The 16,218-nt window shown below is 51.7% G+C and overlaps 1 protein-coding gene across 2 annotated transcripts in view; it reads right to left on the reverse strand.

Moving 5' to 3' along the window:
* Positions 1-16,218, reverse strand: part of LOC101736510 (ubiquitin carboxyl-terminal hydrolase 32) — a 29,338-nt gene that overhangs the window by 4,048 nt on the left and 9,072 nt on the right. Inside the window, exons 5-22 of one of the 2 annotated variants that reach the window (XM_021352523.3) lie at positions 10,272-10,549; positions 9,655-9,838; positions 9,260-9,576; positions 9,016-9,156; positions 7,472-7,565; positions 7,150-7,223; positions 6,817-7,052; positions 6,632-6,743; positions 6,389-6,514; positions 4,731-4,937; positions 4,462-4,651; positions 2,129-2,243; positions 1,907-2,058; positions 1,803-1,834; positions 763-1,043; positions 425-616; positions 211-356; positions 17-129 (exon numbers count right to left, since the gene is read on the reverse strand). In XM_021352523.3, coding sequence (XP_021208198.2) covers positions 17-129; positions 211-356; positions 425-616; positions 763-1,043; positions 1,803-1,834; positions 1,907-2,058; positions 2,129-2,243; positions 4,462-4,651; positions 4,731-4,937; positions 6,389-6,514; positions 6,632-6,743; positions 6,817-7,052; positions 7,150-7,223; positions 7,472-7,565; positions 9,016-9,156; positions 9,260-9,576; positions 9,655-9,838; positions 10,272-10,549 — 2,990 coding nt within the window. Of the gene's footprint in view, positions 1-16; positions 130-210; positions 357-424; positions 617-762; positions 1,044-1,739; positions 1,835-1,906; positions 2,059-2,128; positions 2,244-4,461; positions 4,652-4,730; positions 4,938-6,388; positions 6,515-6,631; positions 6,744-6,816; positions 7,053-7,149; positions 7,224-7,471; positions 7,566-9,015; positions 9,157-9,259; positions 9,577-9,654; positions 9,839-10,271; positions 10,550-16,218 lie in introns of both variants that reach the window. The other variant, XM_012696866.4, reaches the window with a different exon arrangement.

Raw genomic sequence — 16,218 nt, forward strand, 5'->3', positions numbered from 1 at the left:
TAAGGCGTGCACTAACGTCGGGTCGGCTGGCGGAGCGCGCGCCCGGCGGCTGGCGCGGTCGACCCGCCGGACCCGGCTCCTCGTCCGGGGGCTCCTCGCCGGACCGCTTCTTCAACACGGGTATAGTACCTGTTCACGGCAATCATTATTCACATTATGTAACAACATTATTGAATGTTACAATGCGTGCGTATAGACAAGGGGGGGTACCGTCAGCGTGCGCGACGAGCGGGCGGTCGTCGAGCGGCAGCGCGCAGCCGCGGCACAGCGCCGGCCACGCGCAGCGCCCGCACCACGCGCCGTCCGCGCGCACGGCCCGCAGCGTGAACGGGAACTCGTACCCCAGGCTGTCGTCGCTGCAACCGCACAGAGCCGTGAGTACTGGCCGCCGGAGCCGGGAAGCCGCGCGCGGGGACACACTCACCAGTCGGTGGCGTGGTTGAGGTCGGCGCTGGGCGGCCGCGCGGACAGCAGGCGCGCCACCTGCCTCCACACGGCGGCGTACAGCTGGCGGCCCGACTGGCCCGGCTCCACCGGCACCAGCAGCGGCACGCCGAACAGCGCGGGGCGGCTGCGCTGCGACGACAGGAAGTACGCGTCGGCGCGGCACTGCTTCCTGCAACACGCGCGCTCGCCGCTCAGTGCGCGGGGGGAGGGGCACACCCGCGCCCCGCCCCCAGTGCGCGGGGGGAGGGGCACACCCGCACCCCGCCCCCAGTGCGCGGAGGGAGGGGGACACCCGCGCCCCGCCCCGACACTCACCTGTGCACGGCCACCAGGTAGTTCGTCTGTTTGGGGACGAGCGACGGGCCTGCCGTCTCGCTCATCTTGTACATGTTGGAGGGAGACGAGCCAAACTTGACCTTGGCCAGTCTGGGGCTAGCCGGCTTCACGTTGAGCGACTTGACGCTGAGCGCGGGTGAGCTGTTTCCTCTGGTCATGTCTTTGGGCAGGGTCTGGCTGCGGAGTCGGTCCTGGTGGTGTTGCTTCTCGTAGAACGTCGTCGGCGGACTCTGCGACATGAGCATCTCCGACCGCGACCTCTGCAAGTACAGGTCGGCAGTAGTAGCGGGTAGCTCGCCCCGGCGCGCTCGTGCCGCAGTCCCCGGACTGCTCACGAGAGGAGCAGAGCCAGTTACGTGTATAAAGGTTCAATAACGCAAACTAAAACCTCAAGCTATTAAACAATAACAATCGACGCACGGGCGGCGCGCGGGGACCGGGAGCGATGATTCACAAGTCATTTCTAGTTGGATTCAGATAGCTTTTTCAGATTTGCCGAATCAATAAAAAAAGCATCGCTTTTAGTTCTGCAAGTTATCGCTGAATGACTTCAGTAGCGGCGCAACAAAATGCACTACACTTGTTAATGTGATATCGAACTGAACCGAGCCGCGGAGGGAGCATTTGAAGAATTGGAAAACAATGTTTGATCCAATGTTGAACGAAACATGACACGAGGCGGAAGGAACGTCTCAGTACAATCGGGTCCATCGCTCGAGCGCCACTCTCCCCCGCGGCTCCGCGGCGTCCCCTCCACGCACCGAACGTGCCTTCACTTGTTCAGCTGCGGCGGCCCCGCGGGACCGACTCAACACGACATAATACGCAACTCTAATAGCTACACGGTACCGCGCTGGTGTACGAGTGTGCGGCACGTGCGAGTGTGAGTGTGCGGCACGTGCGAGTGTGAGTGTGCGACACGGGCGTGTGTGCGTCATGTGCGAGTGTGAGCTAACCTTGAAGCAGAACAGTGCAGGCATGCAGAGTGAGGAAGGATTGGCGGCGCGGCCCACACTCACCTCCGCCCACTGGCTCGCCTCCTCGCACCAGCCTGCAACACGAGAGGGTGGGCTGTAGTGGCCGGGGCGAGGCTCGGGGCGCGGGGCGGGCGGGGGGCACTGACCGTCGGGCTGCAGCAGGTCGCGGGCGGCGGGGGGCTCGCGGGGGGGCGGCAGCTCGTAGGCGTGCAGGTCGGCGGCGCCGGCGGCCGTCAGCTTGTCGGCGTCGCGCAGCTCGCGGCCGATGGTGGCGCCGGACAGCTCCGCCAGCAGCAGCCTGCGACACGCGCGCTCGTGAGCCCGGGCCGCCGTGCGCGCACTGGGCCCGGCGCCGCCACGGTACTCACAGGTCCGGCGGGAGGCCGCACAGCTCCGACAGCTTCCTCTTGAGGTCCAGGTACGTCCCTTCCGAGTTGACTCTGACGCCGTACTTCACGGGGACCGATCCGTCTAGTAGTATCACTGTAATGTTTGATAATAATTTACAATTGTGCACTCGGCTCTCCTGGCGCTACGTTTGTTACGTTAGGAAATAACTTCCTTACGGAAGGGGCGGAGCTCCACAGGGGTCGGTCCTTGACCCTCTCTTGTGGAACATCGGCTATGATTGGGTCCTGCGGGGCGCTCTTAGCGCTTCTCTCCCGGGTCTGAGTGTAGTTTGTTACGCAGACGACACTTTGGTCCTGGCCCGGGGGAGGGACTTGTGCTAGTCTGTCCTCCGCGGGGGTGGCCCTCGTCATCGGCAGGATTCGAAGGCTGGGTCTGGAGGTTGCGTTCGATAAATCCCAGGCCCTGTTGTTTCACGGGGCCCGCCCGCACGTTTCAAAGCGCCGCCTCAGGGGGCCCACCTCTGATCGGGGACGTCCGCGTCGAGATCGAGGCGACCCGCTTGCGGTACCTCGGTCTCGTATTGGACGGTCGTTGGAGTTTCCGGGCTCACTTCGAAAGATTGGGTCTCTGACTGATGGCGGCCGCCGGCTCGCTGAGTCGGCTGTTGCCGAACGTTGGTGGTCCCGACATAGTGGTGCGGCGGCACTGTACGAGGCTCCCGTGTGGTGCCACGCCCTGACCCGCGACAACGTCGCGGCGTCGCACTGTCTCGTTCGAGGCGGCGTGCGTGCTCGCCGGGACGCCTCCCTGGGACCTGGAAGCGGAGGCGCTCGCTGCGGATTACGCGTGGCGATGTGATCTCCGCTCCAGGGGGGAGCCGCGTCCCGGCGCGGCGGAAGTTCGAGCGCGGAAGCTTCAATCTCGGCGTGCCGTGCTCGAGGCGTGGTCTCGCCGCCTGGCGGACCCCGCCTACCGGCGACGGACCGTCGAGGCGATCCGCCCGGTTCTCTCGGACTGGGTGAATCGCGACCGAGGACGTCTCACCTTCCGAGCGACGCAGGTGCTCACGGGACACGGCTGTTTCGGTCGCTACCTGCACCTCGTCGCCCGGAGGGAGCCGACGCCGAAGTGCCACTACTGCAGTGCAGGACACACACAGTGCAGAACACGGCGCGGCACACGCTCGCGCACTGCCCCCGAAGCGCCGCGTCCTCGTTGCAAATATAGGACCGGACTTGTCGCTGCCGACCGTCGTGGCTACGATGCTCGACAGCGAAAAGTCCAGGCAGGCGATGCTCGACTTCTGCGAGTTCACCATCTCGCAAGGAGACGGCGGAACGGGAGAGGGAGAGCTCTTCTTCCCTCTTGGCGCCGTGCCGCCGCCCCCGAGCCGGGAGTCGGAGGAGGGCATTCATCCAGCTCCGACCCTGTAAGGAGGTAGTCTCCTCCCGGTGATGGTCACGGGGCGATTTGAGGGGGTTGAGGCTGCGCCGCACGCTACCGTCACTCTAGCGCGCTGGCACCAGGAGGACGGGACGGCGCGTCGGCGGCTGAGGACTGCGATGCGGTCCGCATTGTCGTCGTCACTGTCGTCGCCGAACATACTGTGGAAGAGCAACCCGGTCGGTGGTGGATCGCATTCCGACCTGGCAGGCTGGTTCCGGCCCAACGGGGTATCCTGGAACATCAGCGGCATCGCCCGGACCTGGTAGGGGCGCCGTACCGCGGAGACCGGCGTCGTCGGTTGTCGACTATCGCCTCGACGACCCGTCGGTCGGGCGTCCTCGGGGTGGCGCCGCGTGTCTGGTTGTAGTGTTGACTGCGGGAACCCCCCTACTCTGACCGGGTTCTGACCCCAGACGGAGATCGGACGTCGGGTGTAAGAATGCAAGGGAGTCGTTTAATGCGGTAGGGCCCTAAAAATCCTTGGGCCCGCGGTCTGCTCCCAACATCTTCAGATCGTCAAACCCTATAACCCCGCGCGCCCTTTAGGCGCGGGCAACTCGTAGGAGGTGCAGCCCCCGGGCCGAAAAAAGAAAAAAACTAGATAACTTTCTTGCCGTTTGCTTGCATGCTTTGTTGTGGAGAAGCGGTGGGCGGCGGCATGGCTCTGCCCTTGCATCGCTACGACCATGAGTGACGGTAGCCAATCACCATCAGGTGGGCCGCATGCTCGTCTGTCTGGGTATAAAAAAAATGTTATGCAACGCAAAAGAAAAACATTTTCATATGTTTTTTTTTTGTAATTGCTTTAGTTTATGTTAGTTACAGCATCAGTGGTCCACTCGCAATGAGTGCAGAGTCCCCGGCCACGTGTGCCCGACCATGTTGAGAAGTTAAGTCCTTGTACCTTTGATCTCGCAGCGCAGGTAGGACTCCATGGGCAGCGGCAGGCTCAGCATGTTGAAGGCGTCGAAGCGGACGCTCTCGTGGCCGCACGTGTCGCAGCGCACCTTGGACTTCAGCTGCCCGTAGAACAGCTCCGTGATGATGGACTGGTTCCGCGCCGTGTGCGCCTCCCACGCCTCGGCCGCCACCACCTGAGCGCACAGTGCATACATAGTCCCCGCGCACGCCGCGGCGGGGCGGGGCGGGGGTGGGGGCGGGGGCGGGGCGCACCTGGTCGGGGCGGCCGGCGGAGTCCGCGGGGGCGGGCGCGGGCGCGGGGGGGCGCGCGCGGTTGAGGTCCTCGTGCAGCGCGTCCAGCAGCCACGCCAGCAGCTCCTGCGCGTCGTGCTGGCCGCCGCCCGCCAGCGCGCGCGCGTGCCGGGACACGCACCAGCGCACGCCCAGCGGCGCCACCGAGCGCGCGCTGCACGACCACACCTGCGCGCGCACCGCACTCGGGTTACAAGCATTACAATAAAGGGGACTGTTTAACATCAATTTCTCATCGTAATAAACACAGAGTATAATAACCGGCAAACTTCTTGAGCATTTGTTGACGTAGTGGGGGTAAGTTTGCGCATGGTACACTCACGTGCAAAAACATTATTTACTCTGCGTCATAATGCTATTAAATTATTAAAATCAACATATGTATTTTTTTATATATTTATTAGATCATCAACAAAAAATGTAGGTTAATAATTATAATAATTTAATCTTGGGGTAAAATAGATATTCCTTCTATTAAGTCAAAACTAGAGCTGTGGCCAGGTCTTGGTTCAGTTGAAGCGAAGCTGGTATTTGTATTTTTTTTTTCGTTATCATAATCTTGACCCATCATCATCATCACTGTTTTCATCACCCGAGTCGCTATCATCGTGATTAGTCGACATAGGGCTCATCGGTGTAGTTTACAACTCGGTCGATTCGGTCTTCTTTTTTGTCTATAATTAATTATTTTTTGAAGATATTCGATTCGTAGTAATCGAATGTTACTTTTTTCAATTACCAGCTTCCGATTATTTTCTGTTCTTTTTTTTCCATCTAAAGCCTAGCTCTTTCATAATACGTCGTAAGCTTCATTCCGAGCCATTAAAATTTATATCTTCTTTAAAATTTTCGAAGCCTTTCTACGGTACGGAGTTTCGCTGCTTGTTATGTAGTTATTATGATTACATCTTTTTATTACAGATTGAACGAAACTATCCATTCCGGTAACTTTCTTCTTTCCTGATCTTTTCTTACCCGGAGTCCGAAACACGGCGAGCAAGCCAGAGCCTTTAGCTTCCTTAATAATGCACCTAACAGTACTCACTGATGGTTTTGTTACTTCCGAAGTTTGTTTTAATTTTTCCATATTATTCTTCCCCTGTTTTATAATGAAGCAATATACGTCGTACACAATTTTTCTACCCTTTCTTTTGAATACTACACCGGTTTGTCGCGGCATAGTGTATGTTTATAAAAAATCAACAAACACTCAACAAATAGCAATGGCAACAAAGTCCACAAGTAATTATAACAAATAACTTAACGATTAATAACGATAGACTTTTCACTGTACGCAAGCGTACTTTTGGGAGCAAGCGGAACGAGGGCGCGGTGCGGGACGCAAGGTTCGACTGATCTACCAATAACGCGCTCGATACGATTTCCCCTGCCGTCGCGCCTCACCCTCACCACCAAAGTGATCTAAAATTCGGTTCTGCGCAGTCAAGGTCATTTGCTCAAGATGTTTGCCGGTTACTATAATTAGTTGAAGATTAGATGATTCGATTATCACATTCAATCGTTATTATTTTTATAGTAAGTAGGTGAATCGTTATATTTGCGCCGATATATAAGATGAAAGCTGTGCGGGAACTCCTCCACAGCTCAACACCCGGTACCTCCTTGCACAGCTCCCCGTAGCGCACGGCCAGCGCGCCGCCGGTGCCCAGCGGGTTGCCGGGGTTCACCTCGTACAGGTGCATGCCGGAGTTGAAGTAGCGCGTCAGCGGGCCCGTGTTCCACACCTGCGGACACACGGTGCCGGTGCATTACAGTACACTCCATGAGACACTGTGAGGCAACTGTCGCAGTGTGCAGCCGAGACTTCGACCTCACGCCTCGAGGCGGGTACGTTGACTGACCGACTGCAGCGCCGCGTTCATGAAGCAGGTGTTCCCCAGGTTGTGCAGGCCGGTGGCTCCCGGCAGGTTGGGGGCGATGAGGGTCTCGCGTCTCTCCGTCGCGCGGTTGGAGCTGGAACACAACAGACTCTCAGTGAATGTACGTTGGCGACTGAGTCGCGGGCGCGCTCCGCCGAGTCGCGTACCTGATGGCTCCGATCTCCTCCGGCCACGTGAGGTCCTTGTTCCGGAGCTCGAGCAGCAGCCGGGAGCGCTCGTCGAGGTGCAGCTCGTGCAGCGTGCGCTGCTCGTCGTCCAGCAGCACGCCCCCCGCGTGGCCCCCCGCCTGCGCGCCGGCAACGCCCCCCCCTTGCCCCCCCAGCAGCCACAGGCGCATGTCTTCTCGTGCCAGACCCAAGGCGCCGCATATAAACTCGCAAACCTACACACACCGGTACACAAGTTGATGAGGTAACGTCAGACTCGACACACGGGTGCATACAGCAAACAAAACAGAAGCAAGCGTGGTGTGCACCGACCTGGCGGATGGTGGCGAGGCGCGAGAAGGCGGCGGTGTAGGCGAGCTGGCGGTCCGGCACGCAGCCCGCCGAGCCTGCGACAAGGACGCACTACACTTGTCTACCGTTCCCACCTCTACCGCTCACCGGCCGACCGTCGACGTTCCTCCCTGATTGCTGTCGCATCTCTTTCTTCAAAAGAAGTTTGAGAAGCTACGAACCCGACTTTATCAACGTCCCCGGCGGACGGTAACCAGTTACCAAAAGAGCGGCCGTAAAGTCTTCCATCGTTGGCATTACAAAGGCATGTGTAGTTAGTAGTGTAGTGGCGGCGGGTGCGTACCGTGCGTGCCGAGCGCGGCAGGCACGTGCCGCATGATCTTGAGCTGCAGCGGGTACAGCTCCAGCTCCACGTCAGAGTTCGGAGGCCTTATCACCTGGAACGCAGACCTCCAGCTTATTCACTGTGCTTCATCTGTATCACTGAATCACTATAGTAGAATTATTTTGTCCGTGCAGTTCGGGTCTTAAAACATAGCCCGGCTAGAGCGGTGGGGCATGTTGTGCGGGCGCAACGGCATTATCGATAAAAATAAATGAGTCATCGAAGGCAGGTACACGGCGGCGGGGTGGCATACGTAGGGTGGTGAGACATTGTTATGTTATGAGTAATTTGTTGAACCTACCTGCAAATTATAGTACATATATCAAAGAGAAATGCGATTTTGTGCATTCGCTCTCTGAATTTCTTTAGTGACACAATGGCTACTCCTTTGTTTTGTACCAAAACGGCAAAATGTATTCAAATATTTTGCTTGTTGGCAAAAATATACCAGCACAAGCATGTGTTATTATCAACAATGTGTTAAAATTTTTCACTGAAATGAGAATAAATCCCGAAAAGTTACAAAGTGTTCATTTCTGCCGTTCTCTTTAACTTGCTGCGGCGATATGTGACGTAAGTGTTGGATTAGTGATTTTTTTCTTTCATTATTATCACTAACCCACAAAATGACAAAACTAAATACACTATCGATAACGCTTATCGACAACAATAATGCGTATCACTATGCCCGTTCATAAGGCTCGTGAGTGGAAGAGAGAGCGAAATATTCGCTGCACCGCTCCGATTTTTTACGAACCCAAGCTGCACGGACAAAATAATTCTATTATATACTACTTCAAACTACAGCTCTCATAGTTTACATTATTAACGGTTACTGTAACAGGAAGTCCCCGACACAGTGCCTTGTGACCCCCTGGAACTATACCAAGAGATTCTCGGCCATAAAACAATTATTCTACACAATTATTAATTGAAAAATAAAGGTTTTTTTTAAATTGTTTGTTAACATCGATCAAAAAGTCCGCAGTATACGCGGCTCCGGGTCCGGGCACCGCCAGCTCTGTAGCCGAAAGCCCCGATATGTTCTTTCTTAATTAGAAATTAACGCAGCAGAGCTCGACTTTGAAGCCGTCGTGGGCTGCGGGTCCGCAGGGGTAGTGTGCAATACGAACTAAACAAATGTTTACGATTGACCTCCACAATAATGGAATAACATTGTGTATTAAAAGTTATACCGAAAATTATAATTTGCATAACTACTGGTGCTAGGACGTTTTGTGGGCCCGCACGGGTAGGTACCACCGCCCTGCCTGTTTCTGTCGTGAAGCAGCAGTGCAGTTCAGTTTGAAGGGCGAGGCAGCCGCGCTATACTAGGCAGCTGGGAACCCAGACCTCATGTTTCAAAGTGGGCGAGACATTCAGGTATTGATATCTGCGCGCTCCAGTAATCACTTAACACCAAATGTGTCGTGAGCTCGGTCACCCGTACACGTAATAAATAAATAAAGAAAAGCAAAGGGATGATTGTTGATAAAGCAAACCTGTCTGGGCAGAGGGTCGGGTCCTCCGTACCAGAGCGCCAGGGCCCTCCACAGCGCGTCCGGCACCAGCTCAAAGTCGCGGTGCTGCGCCAGCGTCACGTCGCGCCGCAGGTGGCCGCCCTCGCCTGTTAGCGTACGGACCTGTTCAATGTTTTATATTTTTTGTATTTTACAAGCAAATAAATCCGTGAGCTCTCCTCCGAGAGGGAGTGTCGTGGGTCGCGGGCCCCGGCGCGGGACGGACCTTGAGCGTGTTGTCCGCCAGCAGGCGCTTGTTCCGCACGGAGCCGGGGTGCCGGCGCGGCGACGCGGCGCTGCTGACGCCGCTGCTGGAGCCCGCGCTGTCCACGGAGGCCGTCTCGCAGCGCCACAGCAGCGAGCCCATGGACTCCGTGGAGTTGGTCATGAAGCTGTCGTCGGCCAGCGTCGCGGGCCGGCAGCACGCGTCCGCCGCGTCCCCCGTGTAGGCCAGCCACGCGCCCCACCACTCGGCCGCCACCAGGTACCAGAACTGTCCCACGCTGTACCCCCGCGCCACCGAGCGACGCAGCCAGCCCAGCACTGCAATCAGCGCACACGTCGCCGTTAGGAGGCGATGCAACAAGCGGGAGGGGAGGGGGAGGGGCAACGCGTACTGACCGATGTCCCTCTCGCTGTGTCGGCAGTGCGGCCGCAGCCCCAGCACGATGTGGCACACCTGGTAGACGAGGTCGAGGAAGGGCGTCACGACTCCGTGGGCGCTCTCCACCGACCAGATGAGGAAGTCCTCCAGCGTCAGCACCGTCTCCGGAAGCAGCACGTCTCCATCGGCCTTGCTCTCCGGCTATAAAGTTAGTAACGAGCGTCTCAGGTCGCGACCGGAATTTGTTGAAACTTCTTTGGATCTAGACTCTTTCGACTGTACACCGATGTCTCTCTCATCCGATTCGTGCTCAATAAGTACAATTTCAACACGTTTTAATACCTTGGTTTTAATGGAACATAGAAAAATAAGTATATGTGGTTGTCTGGCTAAGTCTCAGTAACAAGTTGCAACAAGTGCCTGGAAAAAAATATTTCAAGGAGTCTCGAGGTACCCCGGAAGAGAATTTAATTCTTCAAAATATGTGTCACCACTTTTAAAGTGTGGAGCAGGCTTCACATGTGGCCGGGCTCCGCGTCCAGCTACTGTCCGGGGTGGCGACCACTTATCACATGTCGCCTGTTCTGTGCCTCCATCACTCTATCGTTGTATTGTACCAATGAATAGAACTGACCACATTAATGATATCTTCAGTATCTCCGTGGGGTCCGAGGTGGAAGTTCGGTTTCCGTCCGTTCTTGGGTGCGACGACCAGCTTGTCCCTCAAGTTGGCGAGGATCACGTCCGGGTCGAAGTTCTGGATCCCCATCTCGCTCCCATCGGGCGTGGAGGATCTGGACCCCTGGTTCTTGAGGTTCTCGTTGGCCACCTCGCACAGGACACTCACCATATCGATGAGTTCTTTTTTATTCAAGAGTCCATCGCTGTCCAGATCGAAGATCTTGAAGCAAACTATAGACAAAACGAGCTCACTTGAACATGTGCCACGTGGAGCCGCGCGCCCGCGGACTGTCTCCCTGCGCGTGACGTCACAAGGACGGGGAAACGTTTGGGGGGACAGTAAAGCAACACAAATAAGAATAAAAATTGTACAATTAATGTCATTGTTACGCTGATGCATTGTTATTTAATATTTATCTACGTAACGATATAATTATTTACAAAAAAATTGTAATCAATTTTTAGTTTTGAATTGTTTTTATTATTATTTTATTGCTTAGATATGTGGACGAGCTCACAGCCCACCTGGTTGTTAAGTGGTTACTGGAGCCCAAAGACATATACAAAGTAAATGGGCCACCCACATTGAGATATAAGTTGTAAGGTCTCAGTATAGGTACAACGGCTGCCCCACCTTTCAAACCGAAATGCATTACTGCTTCACGGCAGAAATAGGCAGGGCGGTGGTACCTACCCGTGCGGACTCACAAGAGGTCCTACCACCAGTAATTACGCAAATTATAATTTTGCGGGTTTGATTTTTATTACACGATGTTATTCCTTCACCGTGGAAGTCAATCGTGAACATTAAATTTGTTAAGTACGTATTCCATTAGAAAAATTGGTACCCGCGTGTGGTATTCGAACACCGGTGCATCGCTAGATACGAATACACCGGACGTCTTATCCTTTGGGCCACGACGATTTTTTAAAATGTACTAGAGGTCCCGCAGTAGTTGAAATTCGACTGTAATTAATTGGAATTGTAAGTTTGTACACTATTATGATTGTATTTTATACTTCTATAATCACAAATTTCGCCAAGACTACACTATAAAAAATATTAACAAAGACAAACCATATTCTATTCCCAATTTGACCACAGACGTCAAGAACAAAAGTTTGACAATAAATACCTAGTATGCATGCGTGTGTGCGTCAAATACATGGTATGTAGTGTGTGTAATGTTTTCTTTATTGATTAAATGTATTTAAAAAAAAAAAAATATGCATTGCGCACTCTACGCTTCTCTATATTCTCTATAAGTGTGGAAAATTTCATACTCCTTCGTCCGCGCAATTTTCTTAAAAAGGGATATAAAGTTTTTGCTTCACGTATTAATATATAGATGAATGAAACTTAGTTTAAAGACAACACGAGTGTGTATTCTAGGCGTTCGAGTCCTGCGGCCAGCATGCGTCCTGCTCCTGCTCACTCGCAACAGTTTGGTGAAATAATAAAAAAAATTAACAGAATTACGTGTTTATTGTTTATTGTACCTATTGACTCCGACGCGACGCCGCGCGGCGACGTTACAAATGCTTTACAGTATTCGTGGCCACGGACGACTGACGAATTCATGATCAAATAATAATATTTTATACGTTATCTTTACGACAAGTAGTGAACACGTGATAATATTGAATTGAAGAGATAGGTTCACGTTCATGTGGATATATTTCTAGAACGAAACCCTTATCATCACAGTCGGTTGCTCTAGCTAGGCAGAGCAGTCGTGATCATGTGGAATTCTCGTTTATTAAAGCCTTGACAGATGTTTTCCATAGTTTGCGAACTGAGGCTTGGCGCACGCACTCGTTAATTGGGGTTTTAGTAAAGTCTTTCACCTGATCAGTCGCATGGAGCTTCCCTTAAACCCTTATAATTAACGTAAAATAATAATGTTTATTTGAAATTGCATTTTTATCTGTCGACTAGCAAGCAATATCTCTGTACGTCTTGGCAAGCAACCTTGAATGCAAACGCTTCCTTAACAGTCTTAAGAAGAATGAAGACAGTTTGGCAGCCTTGGTAGCTCTGTCAAACTCAAGCAAAGTGCTCTGCGTCAAATTGAGCCCGCAACCTGAAGGTCACATGTCCTAGTCCGGAATGCATCGCCATATGGGTTTCCGGGAGACGTTTGAGCTAGAGGTGTTGTTCTATAAGGAATAGGAAGTATGGCAATTACACCCTTCAATTAGACAACTGATTAAGCTTTTCAAGGATTATTTTCTCACTACCGATATCTAAAGATAACTCGCGAGATAGCATACATTTTAAAATGTACTTGTCGTACAATTTACAAATTAGTTTTTGTCCCATGTCCGTTCCATCCCTAGTTAGATTAATAAGAAATATGCTAGTAGAATTGAAGTCTAGATAAATCTTACTACCAGGCGTTGCCTGCAGGTGCTGCTATTATATAATAACATCATGTGATTTTAGTAGCAGTGAAGGAGTATTAAAAAAAAATTTGTAGTTAATTTTGTAACAGATTGCGTCATAGTACAGATAGTCCAATTTATTTATACAGCACAGGCAATAGTTCTATTCAGTCCTAGAGGTACTACTACTCTAGCTGGGTCCCGTCCTAGAGGAATTATTACCGTAAGAATGCCGACTTTTTTTTTCCTACCTATGCTGATAGCCTTGAGAGACTATATCAGCTTCGCCCTAACGTGTAGGTGAGCTCACGGGGCTCAAAGTAAGGGTGAGTAGTGCTAACACTGGCCCTAGATAGACGAACCTGTTATACAGACGTTATAATACATAAGTGCTACACCGGACAGAGACGGCCGGCGCAGCTCGAACTCCGCGTCTCGCGCTAGGAAGTGCCCGTGACGTTGCCCGTCAGATCGGTTGCCCAACACAATACGCGTTATGTGAGAGCGTCGCCGCATCACGAGAGTTGCGATAACGTTCCTTATCATAATCATTTCTCATTCTTGTGATTATTAACACAATACGAGGAAGCAACGGTCGCCGCCGAACGTGACGCGCGTGTGAACAAATACGAAAATACAACAATTATTACGATGGCAACTAATAAGACTGATAGAAGAAGCCCGGTGACAGCTATTGCTCTGCTCGTGAACATCAACACGTTGTGTGACATTGGACTGAATACCGGAATGTATATTTATTAGCTTATATATGTAGCTGGAAATCCGTTAATTGTTAATTGACGAAGTTAACATTTTGATTAACGGATTAACTTAATATTTTTTTTATTGCTTAGATGTGTGGACGAGCTCACAGCCCACCTGGTGTTAAGTGGTTACTGGAGCCCGTAGACATCTACGAAGTAAATACGCCACCCACTTTGAGATATCAGTTCTAAGGTCTCAGTATAGTTACAACGGCCCTTCAAACCGAAACGCATTACTGCTTCACGGCAGAAATAGGCAGGGTGGCGGTACCTACTCGCGCGGACTCACAAGAGATCCTGCCAACCTCGGGGAACAGATATTCATAAATCTATTCATTAAATACAATACTGCTGTGCCCTCACGCGCTGCAGTTGAACGTCTTATTTCCACGGGTAAAGACATTTTAACATCAAAACGAGCCTCGCTTTCAGACGAGAACTTCAACATCTTATATGTTCATGAAGGGGAATATGCATCTTATGCCCGATGATTATATTACTCATTTCAATTATATAAGTATTTTGTTTTGTTCCTAACCTGTTTGTTAACTTCCAGAACATAAATCAACAAGTTTTATAAGTTCCTTAGTTTTATAAGTTCAAGTTTAATGCAAAAATGGACGTAGTATGACCATGGACATAGTGTGACCCTTTTGAGCGACTCCATTATCAAATGACCAAGAGTAGCTTATAAAGGGACAAGCTTATCTATCGGTCCGTCGGTCGGTCGCTCCGTCCCCTTCCTCTACGTCTTTTCGGTTTGAAAACTGTATTCGGTGTTTTCCAAAAAAACATATTATATTTGGATTGGGCCACTATAGTTCTAAAGATGCGAAATATTTCTTGAATCAGGATCGATTCACGGTACGATACCGTAGACGACGTCCCGTCGACTGCACACAACGATCGCACCACGTCCTCCGGTGTCTGGTGATGACATCTCTTGCACATGATGCGAGAATGTCCTTTTATAGTGTCAGAGAAACGCACGTGTGCAGCTCCGCTTATTATCTTACTGATGGCGATAGCTTAGCGGGTTAGCAAAGAATACGAGTGTGTAGGATCAACTCATTATTTACTCTACATTTATATGTTACCTCGATAATCTAAATTGGCCCCAAAAATGTTCTCAACCTATGTTGTTATCTATATAACTCCTCGAATTGTCTGGAAAATTGTAGACACAATCGACACGACTATAAAAGCGTGGCATTGGTGACATGAAAACACCAGGAATCTGGAAGTTGGGCAAGAGCTGCCCAAACCCGGCAAGTATAGACTAAGGCCCTCCAGTTATCGTCCGATCGGCTGCTGCTGAGAAGGATGTCGCTAGAGATCCTTATCAGACTCGAACAATTCAGGTTTCCCAGTGGTCACTTGACGACGCTACGATTGGTCCGTGTCCTGCATCATTTGGAATCCGGTCTTATTCGTGCCAGTACTCCGTACTGCATCTAGCACGTGGGGTTAGTCTAAACGTTGTTGTGGGAAACGGTTCTATCAACATGTCTATGTGGGACTGCTGGCGTCGTACCTGGAGAGCAGATCTTCTCGTATCAGTTACGCAGATACCCGACCGTATTATCTCACATACAGGTCGCCGAGCCAGCTGAACCTTTCTATCCACATGATAGTCAGATTCTGAAGTTAAGTCATAAATTACGTAATCGCCTTGGTTCTGGGAGTGGAGAGGCTTGAGGGATTCTTCCGAAGGCTCACTCGTGCTATGCATGAGCGGGTTGATGGAGACATAGCTGACCCGCACGCTAGACCACCTGATGGTAAGGCATTGCCAAGGGAGCTCCTCGACCCGCTAGCTAGGGTGCGTTAAGTGGACTGCACGAGAATGTGCAAAACGAGTGCTCTTCGCAGGACTGTGCGTCCCCTCCACCCTTGATCGCTTTCCTCCTACACCCGATGTGGGGTACCCTTTTGGAAGCGATTTCCTGCCACTTCGTGGACAACCCATTTCTAGGTAGTAGCTTCCTTCCCTCCGTCGCCCTTGTTGTCACGAAAGATGAGCCCCAGCTCGTAACTATACTGATGGTAGAAGAACCATAAAAAGTATTAGTATTTTTGTAGTAGTGCCGTGTACGCAATTCGAGCACGGACACGCCCTGCGTACTGTCGACCCTGGTAATTAATTTACATCAAATCATCTGTGAAATATTCTGCCTCTGCACTAAGGCAGAGAAGATAATAAATGATGATTAGAACAAATCGGGGTAAAGTTATGTGTCGGGCTGTGGGCCTGACTACTTTTATTGATACAAGCCAGACTAGTTAGTACACGAGTGTTCACTGACTGTGCATAAAAAGTGTGTACACGGAAATAGTTGTTTGCGAAAGTCACATGATCCAGTCATATATTTTATCGGTTACGCAATATTGGCGCACATCAGCTACGAGAGATTTCAATGTACGCTTATATCTTCTTTTTTTTTATTGCTTATATGGGTGGACGAGCTCACAGCCCACATTTCAGTGGGGTTAAGTGGTTACTGGAGCCCATAAACATCTACAACGTAAATGCGCCACCCACCTTGAGATATAAGTTCTAAGGTCTCAGTATAGTTAAAACCTTCCCACCCTTCAAGCCGAAACGCATTACTGCTTCACGACAGAAATAGGCGGGGTGGTGGTACCTACCCGTGCGGACTCACATGAGGTCCTACCACCAGTAATAACGTTAACGTAATATGTGTTTCCAAACCACACTCTGGATAGCGCTCTCTGATTATTGGCATTTTC

The sequence above is a fragment of the Bombyx mori genome, chromosome 16, assembly GCF_030269925.1.
Source record: "Bombyx mori chromosome 16, ASM3026992v2".
Taxonomy (NCBI): Eukaryota; Metazoa; Arthropoda; class Insecta; order Lepidoptera; family Bombycidae; genus Bombyx; species Bombyx mori.